Source organism: Lytechinus variegatus, chromosome 14, assembly GCF_018143015.1.
Source record: "Lytechinus variegatus isolate NC3 chromosome 14, Lvar_3.0, whole genome shotgun sequence".
Lineage (NCBI taxonomy): Eukaryota > Metazoa > Echinodermata > Echinoidea > Temnopleuroida > Toxopneustidae > Lytechinus > Lytechinus variegatus.
The window spans coordinates 14,477,140-14,491,268 of record NC_054753.1 but is presented as its reverse complement, the minus strand read 5'-3'; the positions used below and the strand labels follow the sequence as shown (position 1 = coordinate 14,491,268).

The window sequence follows — 14,129 nt, the reverse complement described above, 5'->3', positions numbered from 1 at the left end:
ATGCAAATACATAATATACATAATTATTGGTCTTATTGATTTATATTAATTAAAGAAAAAATCTTGAACTGTTAGTAGATCTGGTTGTCAAAATTGTAAACTTAATTTCATTACCAAAAAATAGGTTATATTATGTGTAAACTAACTGTACATTACATTATCGGTTGCCGTGTGGATTTTGTCAATCTTTTGGTTGTTTTATGATATTTGACAGCTTATGTATAACTTTGATTTAGGACAGACTGGAAAATCAGGTAGCTTGAAAGCTCCGCACTTCTCACCATGCTCACTGAACTAAATTATAACTGTACTTTCAATATTTTCTCACCAGCATAGCAGTATATAAGTTCCAAGTAAATTAGTACATGTATATGAACTAACAATGAATGTGCGTTTACTATAAAATAATCTGTAATAACCTTCGATAATTAATAATGTGTATACAAATATTTTGGTGATTGTATATCGCAGTTTTATATACTGTAGCTGAGGGCAATAGTTTTGAAAGATAATAAGGGAATATTTTGAATTCTGATGATGGATTTAATATGTTTGGAAAGCTGTTGAGGCATTGTCATTTCAAAATTTTAGAAAAATGGAAATTTTGCCTACCATTATTTGTTGAATAATTAAGATCTGTGAAAGTTATCACTTCAAGCAAAATTAAGTCACCTGGAAAAAATCCCAAAATACATTGCATATTGCAAATAAATGCAAAGTTTGGTTATTAGAAAACAGTACATTTTTTGCCAAGTCTCACTTCTAACTTTTCCCTATTATTCAGGGTGACTGAACAGCTCATGATTACGTAAATAACACAAAATGGCACCCCATTTTACGGACAATATAAAATAATGACTTTTCGAATGATACCAGTTCAACTCTTAACAGTTTTGCTACTTGAACCATATGATCCACATGTTAGGCAATTTTTCTCTCCACGGTGCATTCATGAACATTGAAAAAAAATGGATTTTAAAATGCCCTAAATGACGATGAACAACCGATAAAGCTATGTCAAAAATTGGTGAATGGAAACAGTACGATTCCTCAACCAAACAAAATCATCAAGGAATAGTAAAGTTCTGTTCCTTTAGAACAAAATATTTGATCCATAATGTAATAAAAACGTTTAAGAGGTATAGCTGTAGATGTTATTCCGTTTTGTTGACGACCAGCACCCTCCCCACTCGATCGCTTATCATAAAAGATGTTCAGGCATATCCATGGACCGTAATGTTCAATCGCATTTACCAGATTGCTCTCCGTAAATTTTCTTATTGCAAAACTTCAATAGGATACAGAAGCAGTCAATATAAGCCGGTTTATATTTTTGAGACTGTAAAATTGCGATTATTTATGCAATCTTCCGTATAATCGACGTGCAATTTTTATTTATTATATATATTAAAATCATGGCCGTAAGCAGAAAATATTCTGGGGGACAAGATACATTATTATTTGAAGAAATACTAAAATAGAAGGGGTGAAGCGACCTAGCCTGAGCTGGAGGCGCTTTTTGTATTTTCTAAAAAAGGCGAAATTGAAGGATTTTGTGTATACCTTTTTTATGAATTTTGTGAAAATTATTGTTGAAAATAAGTAACCTCTCAGAATTTCGGGGGGGGGGGGCGGGACGGGAATGCCCCGCGGCTTTGTATGGCAATCATTACAGAATGGACACTATTTTCAACAGTGTTTTGGGGTTGTCTAATACGTTTTTAAGATTTTCTGAAGATGTTTTGTTTGTATAACTGAAATATGACTAATAAAAATTTTGAAGAAAGGATGTTCAAACTTTTGATTTCAAAAAAAAAAATCCTTAAATATTTGTATGTGTATTATTTGTTCACATTGCAATTAATAAAAGAGACATTCCAAACACACGCAGTTTATATACTGAATGTTCAAACTCCAAACCGCGACCAATGTGATGTGTCTCATTTTTACTTCTAAATAATTTTGTTCCGATTCTTCCCCCATTTAAAATACCACTTCAACATTAGCATTTAGCAACATTACCTGCCCAATTTCACTTTATTTTCTCAAAACATCTTGATATCAATAAGTAGTTTCAGTAGAGGGGGTATCCTTTCCAAATTCAAAACAAACTATTGCATAGTTTATTCAAATGGGATTTAATGATTGGTTCAGTGTGATTACTTGAATATTTATTATTCCTTACTAGTTATTGACAGCTGTTATGGTTAATTTCGAATTTGTATGTGATTTTACACATTTGTCAATATTTATTGTTCGCTAATATTATTCATCCACTTTACAAATGTGCAATGATATTTGTCATTTATGCATTTATATTTTAATTTATTTTGTTTAGCTAATCATCAGGTGTCCAAATAGGGAAGATATTTGTGTCGGAGCCTTAATTCCCTTATACGAGCTCGGTATAATTGCAATGAATGTAGCACATAAAAACAGTGTGTAAATCGTTCTATCAAAATCTCTAGTACATGTACAAAGTAAAACATTGGCCAGCAACTTAATAGATGTCTTTGAGGGAGGGTGTTGGTGTGTGTGTGTGTGTGAATAAGACATACATACAGAGAGTCAATGGGAGTGCGGGTGTGTGGGTAAATTAGACGTAGCGAGAGTGAAACTGTGTGTGGGCGAATGAGAAACAGGGTGAAATGGTGTGTGGGTCTGCGGGGGTGAATAAGACACACATAGAGAGAGTTAAATGAACTGTGGATGTGTAGGTGAATGAGACACACATAAAGAGAGTGAAACGGTGTGTTGGTGTGTGAGTGAATAAGACACACATAGAGTGAAATTGAGTGTGGATGTGTGTGGGTGAATAAGACACACAAAGAGGGAATGAAATGGAGTGAGTGTGAGTGAATGACACACACATAGAGAGAGTGAAATGGAGTGTGGGTGTGTGTGAGTGAATAACACATACATAGGGAGCGTAAAATGGAGTGTGGGTATGTGTGAGTGAATAACACACATAGAGAGAGTGAAATGGAGTGTGGGTGAATAAGACACACAAAGAGGGAATGAAATGGAGTGTGGGTGTGTGTGGTGAATAAGACACACATAGAGTGAAATTGAGTGTGGATGTGTGTGGGTGAATAAGACACACAAAGAGGGAATGAAATGGAGTGAGTGTGAGTGAATGACACACACATAGAGAGAGTGAAATGGAGTGTGGGTGTGTGTGAGTGAATAACACATACATAGGGAGCGTAAAATGGAGTGTGGGTATGTGTGAGTGAATAACACACATAGAGAGAGTGAAATGGAGTGTGGGTGAATAAGACACACAAAGAGGGAATGAAATGGAGTGTGGGTGTGTGTGAGTGAATAACACATACATAGGGAGCGTAAAATGGAGTGTGGGTATGTGTGAGTGAATAACACACATAGAGAGAGTGAAATGGAGTGTGGGTGAATAAGACACACAAAGAGGGAATGAAATGGAGTGTGGGTGTGTGTGAGTGAATAAGACATATATAGAGAGAAAAAATGGGGTGTGGGTGTGTGTGGGTGAATGACAAACGCAAAGAGAGACAGTAAAATGGAGTGTGGGTGTGTGTAAAGATGAGACACCCATACAGAAATAGTCAATGTGGGTGAGGTTGTGTGTGTGTGTGTGTGTGAATAAGACATGCATACAGCTAGTCTATTGGAGTGTGGGTGTGTGTGCCTGAATGAGCTACAGAAAGAGAGATAGAGTGAAATGGAATGTGGGTGTGGGTGAATGAGACACACGTAGAAAAAATGGGGTGTGGGTGTGTGTGAGTGAATGACACACGCAAAGAGAGACAGTGAAATGGAGTGTGGGTGTGTGTGAGTGAATAACACACATAGAGTGAATTTGAGTGTGGATGTGTGTGGGTGAATAAGACACACAAAGAGGGAATGAAATGGAGTGTTGTGGGTGTGTGTGAGTGAATAAGACATATGTAGAGAGAAAAAATGGGGTGTGGTGTGTGTAAAGATGAGACACCCATACAGAAATAGTCAATGTGGGTGAGGGTGTGTATGTGTGTGTGAATAAGACATGCATACAACTAGTCTATTGGAGTGTGGGTGTGTGTGCCTGAATGAGCTACAGAGAGAGAGAGAGAATGAAATGGAATGTGGGTGTGGGTGAATGAGACACACGTAGAGAGAGTGAAATGGAATGTGGATGTGTGTGTGTGCGCAGATGAGACACCCATACAGAAATAGTCAATGTGGGTGTTGGTGTATGTGTCTGAACAAGACACGCATACAAATAGTCTAGGCCTATTGGAGTGTGGGTGTGTGTGACTGAATGAGTTACACATATAGAGAGTGAAATGGAATGTGGATGTTGTGTAGCTGGGTTAATGAGACACGCATTGATAGAGTGAAAGGGAGTGTGGGTGTGTGACTGAATTTTGACACGCATAGAGAGACGTGGTGCCGTGGCCGAGTGGTCTAAGGCGCCCGACTGCACAATGAATGTTCGGGTTCGATTCCCGGCACGACGGCCCTCGACCGAGGCGTATTTCTATACATTGATCTTTTATCTTGTATCAAATGAATGAAAATTTTGTGTGCATTATTGATACCAACATGTAGACATGTCGGTGTGTGTGGATGACTGAGACACACATATGTCGAGTGAAAGGGATTGTGTGTGGATGGATGAGACACACACAGAGCATGAGAAATATTTTGTGTGGGTGTGAGTGAAACACACAATCATAGAGTGTGGATGTGTGCCGTTGCGTATAAATATATCCTTTTGAAGGCACAATCGGAGGAGTTTGTAACATAATGTACCATATAGGATTAATGCACTTCTTTCTTTCAAATCAATATTTTTTCATTCATGTTCTATTGTTTCCAACACGATAGTTTATATAATGCTTGTTTCAACAAAAGAGAACCGATTTGAGGCCGAGTATTTTGTTCACTTCTTAAAGATCTATGTTTAATAATCAAAAATGAAAAAAGTAATATAATAAAATAATGCGGTCTACAAATTTATGAACATTTTTTTTCAGTGTATATACTCAAGTCAATACACGTTTCCAACGATTTTTTTTAGGTCCGCCAAAAGTTCCTTATCACTGTTGTATTGGAAGTGGAAGAGGGGCGTAGAAGTCCTTACTATTTTGACTTTATTAAGATTTCTTGTTTTTTAAAGAGTTTATATGTAATTATATTTTGATAACATACATACCTTAATTTGACCTTGCTAAAGAACAAAGTCCAGTCCAACAAAAAATCAATTTCAATCAAAAAAGAAAAAAGTAAACAAGCAAAACACTGAAAATTTGAAAATTTCAAACATTTAAAAATTTGTTTACACGAAAGAGTTATCAAGAAGACAATTGTGACATAATGTGACACTACATGTATTATACTTGAATGCTTGAATTATTGAATATTTCAATATTTGCTTATTTGGTAATATAGAAGATCTTCATAGAGTACCGAATCGATGACGTTAGTTGCGATGGTGTCATGGCGATCTGTTTCTAAACAAATGAACCAGGGCGCCGTTTCACAAAGTTGTTCGCAAGCTAGGAGCAACTTTAAGAACGACTGGTGATCATTTCTTACGCCTAAAGCATCGCCAATTTATCATACCATTTACCACAAGAAATGATCACCAGGTTTTTTGAAGTCGCTCTTAACAGCTATACGGCACGACTCTCAGAATGATGGTAACAACCAGGAACAAACAACAAACACATCTCCAAATACAAATTCGTTTAGACGGTTGTGCAGCTGCGAATCAGTTTACATGGTTTAGAACCAGTCCGTTCGTTGTCACAATATCATGACGTCACAATTCCATACTTTATATACATCAATATGTTATACCAATGGTAATTCCATATGTTCCGGGACGAGTCAAATATATCTTTTCACTGCACCATAGTGAACAAAAACTTAATTTTTCATCTAATAAATGGCAACAATAATAGTGGGTTGATGACGCTATTGGTTCCATGAATTGCACATATCGTCCAAGAGCAGCATATAACTGTTTTGTGAAATAAAGCGAAATAAAAAAATCACATTTTACTTGTAATGTATGGAATTCTTTCGTAAAACATTTAAGGTGTTTTAATTGTTTCTTTATTTGTTTTATTCAATTCAGTTCTAAGTTGGGGAAAATGGAAAATGTAAAAAAAAAATATCGCAAGGTTTCTCGGGCTATATATATATATATATATATATATATATATATTGGCATTGAAAGCATTACCATTTATCTTCAGCATATTTTGTTACTATTAGAGAAGCCAATACGTGAAACTTTAAGATATATATATATATATATATATATATATATGTGTGTGTGTGTGTGTGTGTGTGTGTGTGTGTGTGTAAAGCTTTACATGTACAACAGCTTTTGGCAACTCTTTTTTATTTAAATATTGTAAAGAAATGGATGAAGAGAACAATGGTAGGCGTAGCTTAAATCAAGGTTCCCCAGAGCTATCTACCCTTTGGAAAAATTGGTGATGCCGAAAAAATGTCTCTGCCGGGAATCGAACCCGGGCCCCCAGCTTTGAACGCCGGTGCCTTAACCACTAGACCACAGAGACGGGTTAATGGTTAGGGCGAGCCAGATCCGATTGACCGTCAGATAGACAGATTTTCGACACTATACCAATTATATTTTCCTTTGTCGGGTGAAGGTGAGTTTTGAACAATGACAAGCCGCCATGCCTCAGCTGGATCGAAGCTATTGCTTTGATACAGTACACGTATGGGAGAAGAAATACAAATGTGTAAAGCTTTACATGTACAACAGCTTTTGGCAACTCTTTTTTATTTAAATATTGTAAAGAAATGGATGAAGAGAACAATGGTAGGCGTAGCTTAAATCAAGGTTCCCCAGAGCTATCTACCCTTTGGAAAAATTGGTGATGCCGAAAAAATGTCTCTGCCGGGAATCGAACCCGGGCCCCCAGCTTTGAACGCCGGTGCCTTAACCACTAGACCACAGAGACGGGTTAATGGTTAGGGCGAGCCAGATCCGATTGACCGTCAGATAGACAGATTTTCGACACTATATCAATTATATTTTCCTTTGTCGGGTGAAGGTGAGTTTTGAACAATGACAAGCCGCCATGCCTCAGCTGGATCGAAGCTATTGCTTTGATACAGTACACGTATGGGAGAAGAAATACAAATGTGTAAAGCTTTACATGTACAACAGCTTTTGGCAACTCTTTTTTATTTAAATATTGTAAAGAAATGGATGAAGAGAACAATGGTAGGCGTAGCTTAAATCAAGGTTCCCCAGAGCTATCTACCCTTTGGAAAAATTGGTGATGCCGAAAAAATGTCTCTGCTGGGAATCGAACCCGGGCCCCCAGCTTTGAACGCCGGTGCCTTAACCACTAGACCACAGAGACGGGTTAATGGTTAGGGCGAGCCAGATCCGATTGACCGTCAGATAGACAGATTTTCGACACTATACCAATTATATACACAACAAAAAAAGTAAGTCCCCCCTTGAAAAAACATCAATAATTTCCAAACCAATTCGAATTATTGATATATTTTTACATGAGCGTGTAGGTAATTTTATAGGCTACCCTCTGAGTAAATGTTATGGACGTATTTTACGTCATGCTTCAGTGAGCACCGTCAGAAGGCAAAAATGTCACTTTTCAAAAGTCACAAGCCAAATATCATGACTTTGATTCCATTTTACTGGAACTAATTCCACATTCTAATCATGAAAAATAGTCAGAAGGCTTGTAAAGTGTACTTTCTAAAGTACGATACAACTTTTTTGCTAAATTTCATGGTTGAATAAACACAAGTCCAAATTTGCAATAATTGGATTTTTTACACATTTATATCACTAAGAATGAAAGAATATGATGACAGTTATTTTTGGGAAGAGTATCTTCAACAATATTCATCGTTTCACGGTTCAATGAACATTTATTAAAAACAAGAAATACGATTTTCAAATATCATAGACAATTATTGTTTCATTTTGGTAACTGAAAATGATCTTTTCTTAACTTTTTCGTTATGTTCACGACCATTTAACTTGCTTCAATGATTCAAAGGCTTTTAATTAAACATTCACGCTTGAATGAACATGTGGAATGTGATGCTCTCTTTTTTACGTTATTGAAAAAAATGCAATTCGTAACTATGGATATCCATTAAAAACCTCCTTGCATAGTTCATTTGATTTGATATTTATGAAAATCCCGATGTTTAATGCATCAGTGAGCACATGATATTCGAAAATTATGCAAATGAGAAGAAAGTTCAAAGCATTGGCCCCACTCTGTGCCGTGTTGAATGGTTATTTTTGTGTGCGCGCCTTTTGGATAGTGTTATTCTGAAGCCATGTGCGAAGTTTCATGAAATAACTATTGGCAGAAGTAGCAAAAATCGTCCATGAAACAAACCCTAATTTCATATTTGTGAAAATTTTGACTTCTTCTCTCATAGACTTGTGTACATTATGGGTGCATATGTTTAAGCATACTTAACCCCTTATTCAATATGGTGGAACTTTTTTTTCAAGGCTGTCTTTAGCAATGTCATTTGGCAGTAATGTTTATTAACCTATGGGCAGAATTCTGTGCAAAAATGAAATCAATATGTTTATTCATGGATGAGTGAGCACGCATCAAAGTGGGAAAATTGGTATTTTCAATGTCACAGACTCATTTTAAAGGGTCATAAAGTGCATATTGAGGGCAAATTCGGTTTCAAATGTTTTTGTTTTATCATCCATCATTTCTATCACCACACACTTTTCGAACTTAAAACATTTTCATGGTTGAGCGAGCACATTCGAAAACTTAGGAATGAATACTCTTTATACGGCATAAATGCATTCTTTTCGTAACAAATTTTCATGATCAGTTTAATTTATGGGCAAATTAGTGGTGGATCCAGAATCTTAAAATGGGGGAAGGGCCTATAATCGGGGGAGCCACCAACATTTTCAAATTCTAACATGATCTTTAGCAAGCTGTAAATGATACTACCATAACCCCCTATGATACAGGAGCCGCGGAACGGTTTTCAAAGTGGGGGGGGGGGGGAGGTTGGGGGTAGCTGAGCCAAAAGTGGGAGGGTGGGGGCTGACCATGCAAAAAATCACAATCGTATGCTCATTTTTACATTTTTGTACATGCTTTTTGAAAAAAGTGGGGGGGGGCTGAACCCCCCCCCCCCCGCTTCCACGGCCCCTGCAATACAATGTGCTCACTCAACCATGAACATACGATATTAAAATTGTGTGTGGAGTGGCTAAATGATGGATAGTGAACCAGTATAACACCATAAAATTTACCAAAAAAACAACTTTTATCCAACATTGTATTTGCACAATCTAAAACACGACTCTTGTGACTTTCAAAAATGGTCATTTTTAATTCAATCTTTGATTATTCATGCATGACTCAACCGATCAATTTCATATTTCCCCAGGAGTTGCCTAATGGGTGTAGAAATATACCTACGAAACATCATATCTCGAAATCATTCCGTTCAAAAGTTACATCAATTTGATTTAGGGGGACTTACTTTTTTTGTTGTGTATATATATATATATATGAATATATATATATATATATATATTTATATATGCCAAAAATGCGGGGAAACGATAAAGTTTTCACTAATAGAGAGATGAACTAAACGTGTTGATCGGATGAGATTAAGATCAAGCAATCTTTGCGCATGCGTGAATTACACACTGCTGAGATGTGTGGCATATTTCTTTCATAGGTAGCTTAGCTATTATACATATTTACACTAATATAAGTAAATACAACTGTATTTGTCAGCCCAAGGGTAAAGTAGGCATTCGATAACGAAGTCCTTTACAAAGTTACAGTCTTCTTTTAAATTTCAAATACATCGTGATCTCCTTCACCTACTTTACAGTTACCACGGTAACTTGGGGATGACTAAGATCTATTTTTAGACATGCCATATGCAGGTGTAAAATATGCCGCCAACGTATACAAGCAGCTAACGAGTGGTCACAAGAACAAATGAAGTTATAGACCATGCGCTTCAGGAAAAGACGTCAGGCTTTTGCAGTCACGACAATAAGTGGTTTAATCATTATTCTATATCTGACTTTCCACAGACATTCATCAGTAATCAGTAAAGAAATTCAGTTTCGAGGGATTATTGATCATGAATTGCGTAATTGCTCATGCTCTGTGAAATACATCAAAGACCGTCACCCTAACGGGAGTATCATCCGAGCTGAACAGGTGAAAATTGGTGGTAAAAGTTGGAAAAAGAAAGCAAACATTACTGGAACACCGGCGTATTCAAACGATATTCATTACTTACAAGAACCTATAGACAAACACGTTTTTAACTACATCCATAACCCGGAGAAAACGTGTTTTCACGAAAATGGCACGGAGATGGATGTCTACCTCGTATTCTTTGTTCTGTCAGCACCAGGGAATTTTGAACAACGGGAGAGCATAAGGATGTCATACGGGAATAGGGAGACCTGGCCAAGCATTGGCGGTGCGCAAGTGGTGACAGTATTCATGCTTGCTTCTACTAGCACGGAAGGGATGGGGGAAAAAATTGACGCCGAGTCTGATCGACACGGGGATATCGTACAAGAGTCCTTCGTTGATTCGTATGTGAACCTGACACGGAAGACTATCATGGGTTTAAAATGGGTCAGTAACCATTGCGGACACGCCCAGTTTGCCATGAAGATCGACGATGATACAGCAGTCATCCAACGTCGCCTGCTGGAAGTCCTCCATGACGCACCTCATACAGGATACGCATCGGGTTATGTCTTCAAGGAACCCATCGTCATGAGGGACAAGCAGAACAAATTCTACCTTTCAAAGAAATATTATCCCGACGATCACTTCCCCTCCTACCCCAACGGCCATGGGTACGTCATGACCAATGACGTGGTCGACGCCGCATTCAACGTCGCTATCACCACACCCCTGTTTCCCTGGGAGGATGTCTTTTTTGGCATTTGCCTTCGCAAGCTCAATATAACTCTCCGCCATGATGCGAAGTTTTTCTACTGGGGAAAGTATACTTCTCTGTTAAGTGCCAGAATGCATAGAAAGGCAGGAAGGTATGTTATTGCAACAGACATTCCCCCGAAAGACATGGTGCGTTTCTACCAAAGATTTCTAATCAGCAATTATGTTCAATCCAGTAACCAGTTTGCGTCATATTTCAAAATTGTTTTGCTCTGCCTTGGAATATTGTTTTGCATATATCTTATTCCTGTAGTGACGGAAAAAAGAAAAGTGAGAAAAGGGTAAAAGGTAGAAGCTTGAATAAGAGTATACAAATGTGAGACTGACGTTTAGAAGTCAAGAATGACCTCATGGTAATCACCTTGATAATATCTTCTTACCGCCGTATCAAGATAGTCTGGCGCATGCAGCCCCGGAATAGTATATGCAGTAGCAAGGCAAATGCATTTACCTTCTTGGGGCGAGCATTGACCCTGGGTTTTGGGGGTTAAGAAATGAAAAAAAAAATCATTATTCAAATACCCCTTAATGATATTGGCCTATTACCTACAGATCATTCCTTTTTTTCCAAAAAACAAATTCGATGGACATGATTGATGGAATATGTGCTCATCGATTATGTATAGAAATGACTTTGTCGTGTAGTCTGGCAGTAATAAATCAGATTGTATTTGAGAGTAGCAATTATACAAGCTTGCTTTTTTACGTTAGTCTCGTCTATGTTCACGTGAATCTTGCAGGTTTGCAGGTTATACATTATATTGCTCTGCCGTTATGTAATATTATGTCTCTGAGTACTGGTTCAGTGCCTGAAGAACTAAAAATAGCAAAGGTTGTGCCATTGTTTGAAAAGGAAAATCCAGATTATATTGAAAATTACAGACCTATTGCACTCCTTCCAATATTTGCTAAATTACTTGAAAGAATAATGTTTAACAGACTAACTGATTTTCTTACTAAAAAAGACAATTTAATACAGGAAGGGTTTGGTTTTCCGGAAGAATTATTCCACTTCTTTAAGTGTGATATGTTTTTATGATTATATTTTAAATGTAATAGAGAACTATTGTTGTGGAGTTTTATGGACCTGTCGAAAGCATTTGACACCATCGATCATCACATTATTGAAGAAAAAAAAGTTTATATGGAATTAGAGGTTTATCTTTACAATGGTTTGAAAGTTACTTATTAAATTGAAAACAATTTGTGGTGGTCGATGGTGTTAAATCTGTTAAATTAGATGCTGATTTAGGTATACCACAAGGTTCCGTGCTCGGGCCCCTCCTTTTTTTAATACATGTTAATGATATGAAATCTTCTAATTTATTGAAATTTTCACTCTTTGCTGATGATACTGTTGTCTTTGGTTCACATAAAAATATTTTTACTCTTGCTCTACAATAAACAAAGAATTGAACATGTTGAATGACTGGTTTGTATGTAACAAACTTATCTTAAATTTCAATAAAACAAAGTATATTATTTTCCATCCTAAACGTAAGAAAATTCCATTGAATACCGAACCATTAAAAATCGACAATATTGTTATTTCTAAAAATGAATCATTGAGTTTTTTAAGTTTATTGGTACATGATACTGGAATTATCATATTATTAATATTTGTTTTAAGCTTTCAAGAAGTATTGGTGTTTTATCAAAACTTAGGTACTCTTTACCCGGTAAGATATTAGTTAACATTTATAATGCTATCATCTTGCCACACTTCAACTATTGTAATGAGATATGGGGTAAAACGTATAAGACTAATTTAGAGGAACTTTTCATTCCACAGAAAAGAGCACCAAGATTAAGAACAAAGAGTGACTTTTGCAGTCCCAGTCTACCATTATTTATTAATCTAAAAATTATTCCTATATATGTTCTTAAAAAACTAAATATATCTGTTTTTATGTTTAAGTACCACAGAGGAATTCTACCCAAAATATTTAATACGTTTAAAACCAATTTTTTCTTCCATAGTTACCGCACGCGTATGCAAAACAATCTTTGTGCTCCTTTTACTCATTTAACAATGATGCAAACTCATTCTATTCGGTACACATGCAGGTGTTCATGAATGGAACTCACTATGCAACAGTCTGAAGTCATGTTCAACACTCTCTCGTTTCAGACTATTACTGAAACGATCAATTTTTGAAAATTATCATCCTTGGCTGAGTATAGCCCTTTTCTTCTTCATTTTATCCTCTTTTCTCGCTCTCACTCTTACTATGATTCTGTTATTCCTCTCTTATCTAATTTTTCTTTCTCACTTTCCTTATTATGTTGCAATGTGTGTTTGCAGGTGTATGTGCCTTTATGGTGTGCAGGCCTTTAGCTAATACTTACATTTTAAACAAAAAATTAAAGTTAATTTATTTTTTTTATTGTATTTATTATTTGTCATATACGGCGTCATATATAAGCACAGGATGCTTTTACAGAGGTCCTGGCTCATTCTTATGTATTTGTTTATTTTGTAACTTCTTGATTGTTTTAATTTGCCAAATGAAATTGAATTGAATATTTTGAGCTTTTTGCATTTGTTTTATATAAGTATGATTGGTTACACTGAAGTCTTGAATAGATTCTAATAAGTAAAAGGACAATTAAGTTTCCAACAAGAAATGCAATTGTGTTTAAGACGATATTAACCGAATCGTCAAAGTGTAGCTAAGGGTCTGGTTTTAAGTTGTGTGTATGTTTTTTTTATTAATATAACTTCCTCATTAATCAGTTTGATTGAAGAGTATGGAGAATTTTGAGTTTTATATACAGATTATAAGTTTATTTCCGTAATTTAGATTTTTGCTGTTGTACCCGGATTCTGTTCTGTATTTATCCCTTCGTGATTATAAGTTGTTAAAGAAATGTGAGCAGATTAATTTTAAGTTTACATTTGAAATTCATATATATTCCTTTTCTCACCATGTTAAAATGTTAATGTGTTAACTTGAAACAATTAAGTTTTAATGATGTCATGTTATATATATATATATTTTTTTACATGTGATATGAGGAAGAAATAAATATGATTTAAAACAAAAAAATACCACCTTTAGCATATGAGTAAGTCTTTTCTACCCTAAGCCAATACTGTTACTCTGCTGGAATTACATGTATAAGTGGAGGTCTGTAGTATGTGTTTTT

At 36.0% G+C, this 14,129-nt stretch overlaps 1 protein-coding gene across 1 annotated transcript; it reads left to right on the top strand.

Annotated features, from left to right (window-relative positions):
• The first annotated feature begins 9,967 nt into the window (after window positions 1-9,967).
• On the top strand, window positions 9,968-11,865 carry LOC121427814 (beta-1,3-galactosyltransferase 5-like). Its single transcript, XM_041624379.1, has one exon. The coding sequence runs from the start codon at window positions 10,008-10,010 to the stop codon at window positions 11,262-11,264; it is 1,257 nt and encodes a 418-aa protein (XP_041480313.1). The 5' UTR covers window positions 9,968-10,007; the 3' UTR covers window positions 11,265-11,865.
• Window positions 11,866-14,129: the final 2,264 nt, after the last annotated feature.

Coding starts and splice junctions, on each gene's coding strand:
- LOC121427814 (XM_041624379.1), top strand. CDS start 10,008: ATGCGCTTCAGGAAAAGACGTCAGGCTTTTGCAGTCACGACAATAAGT.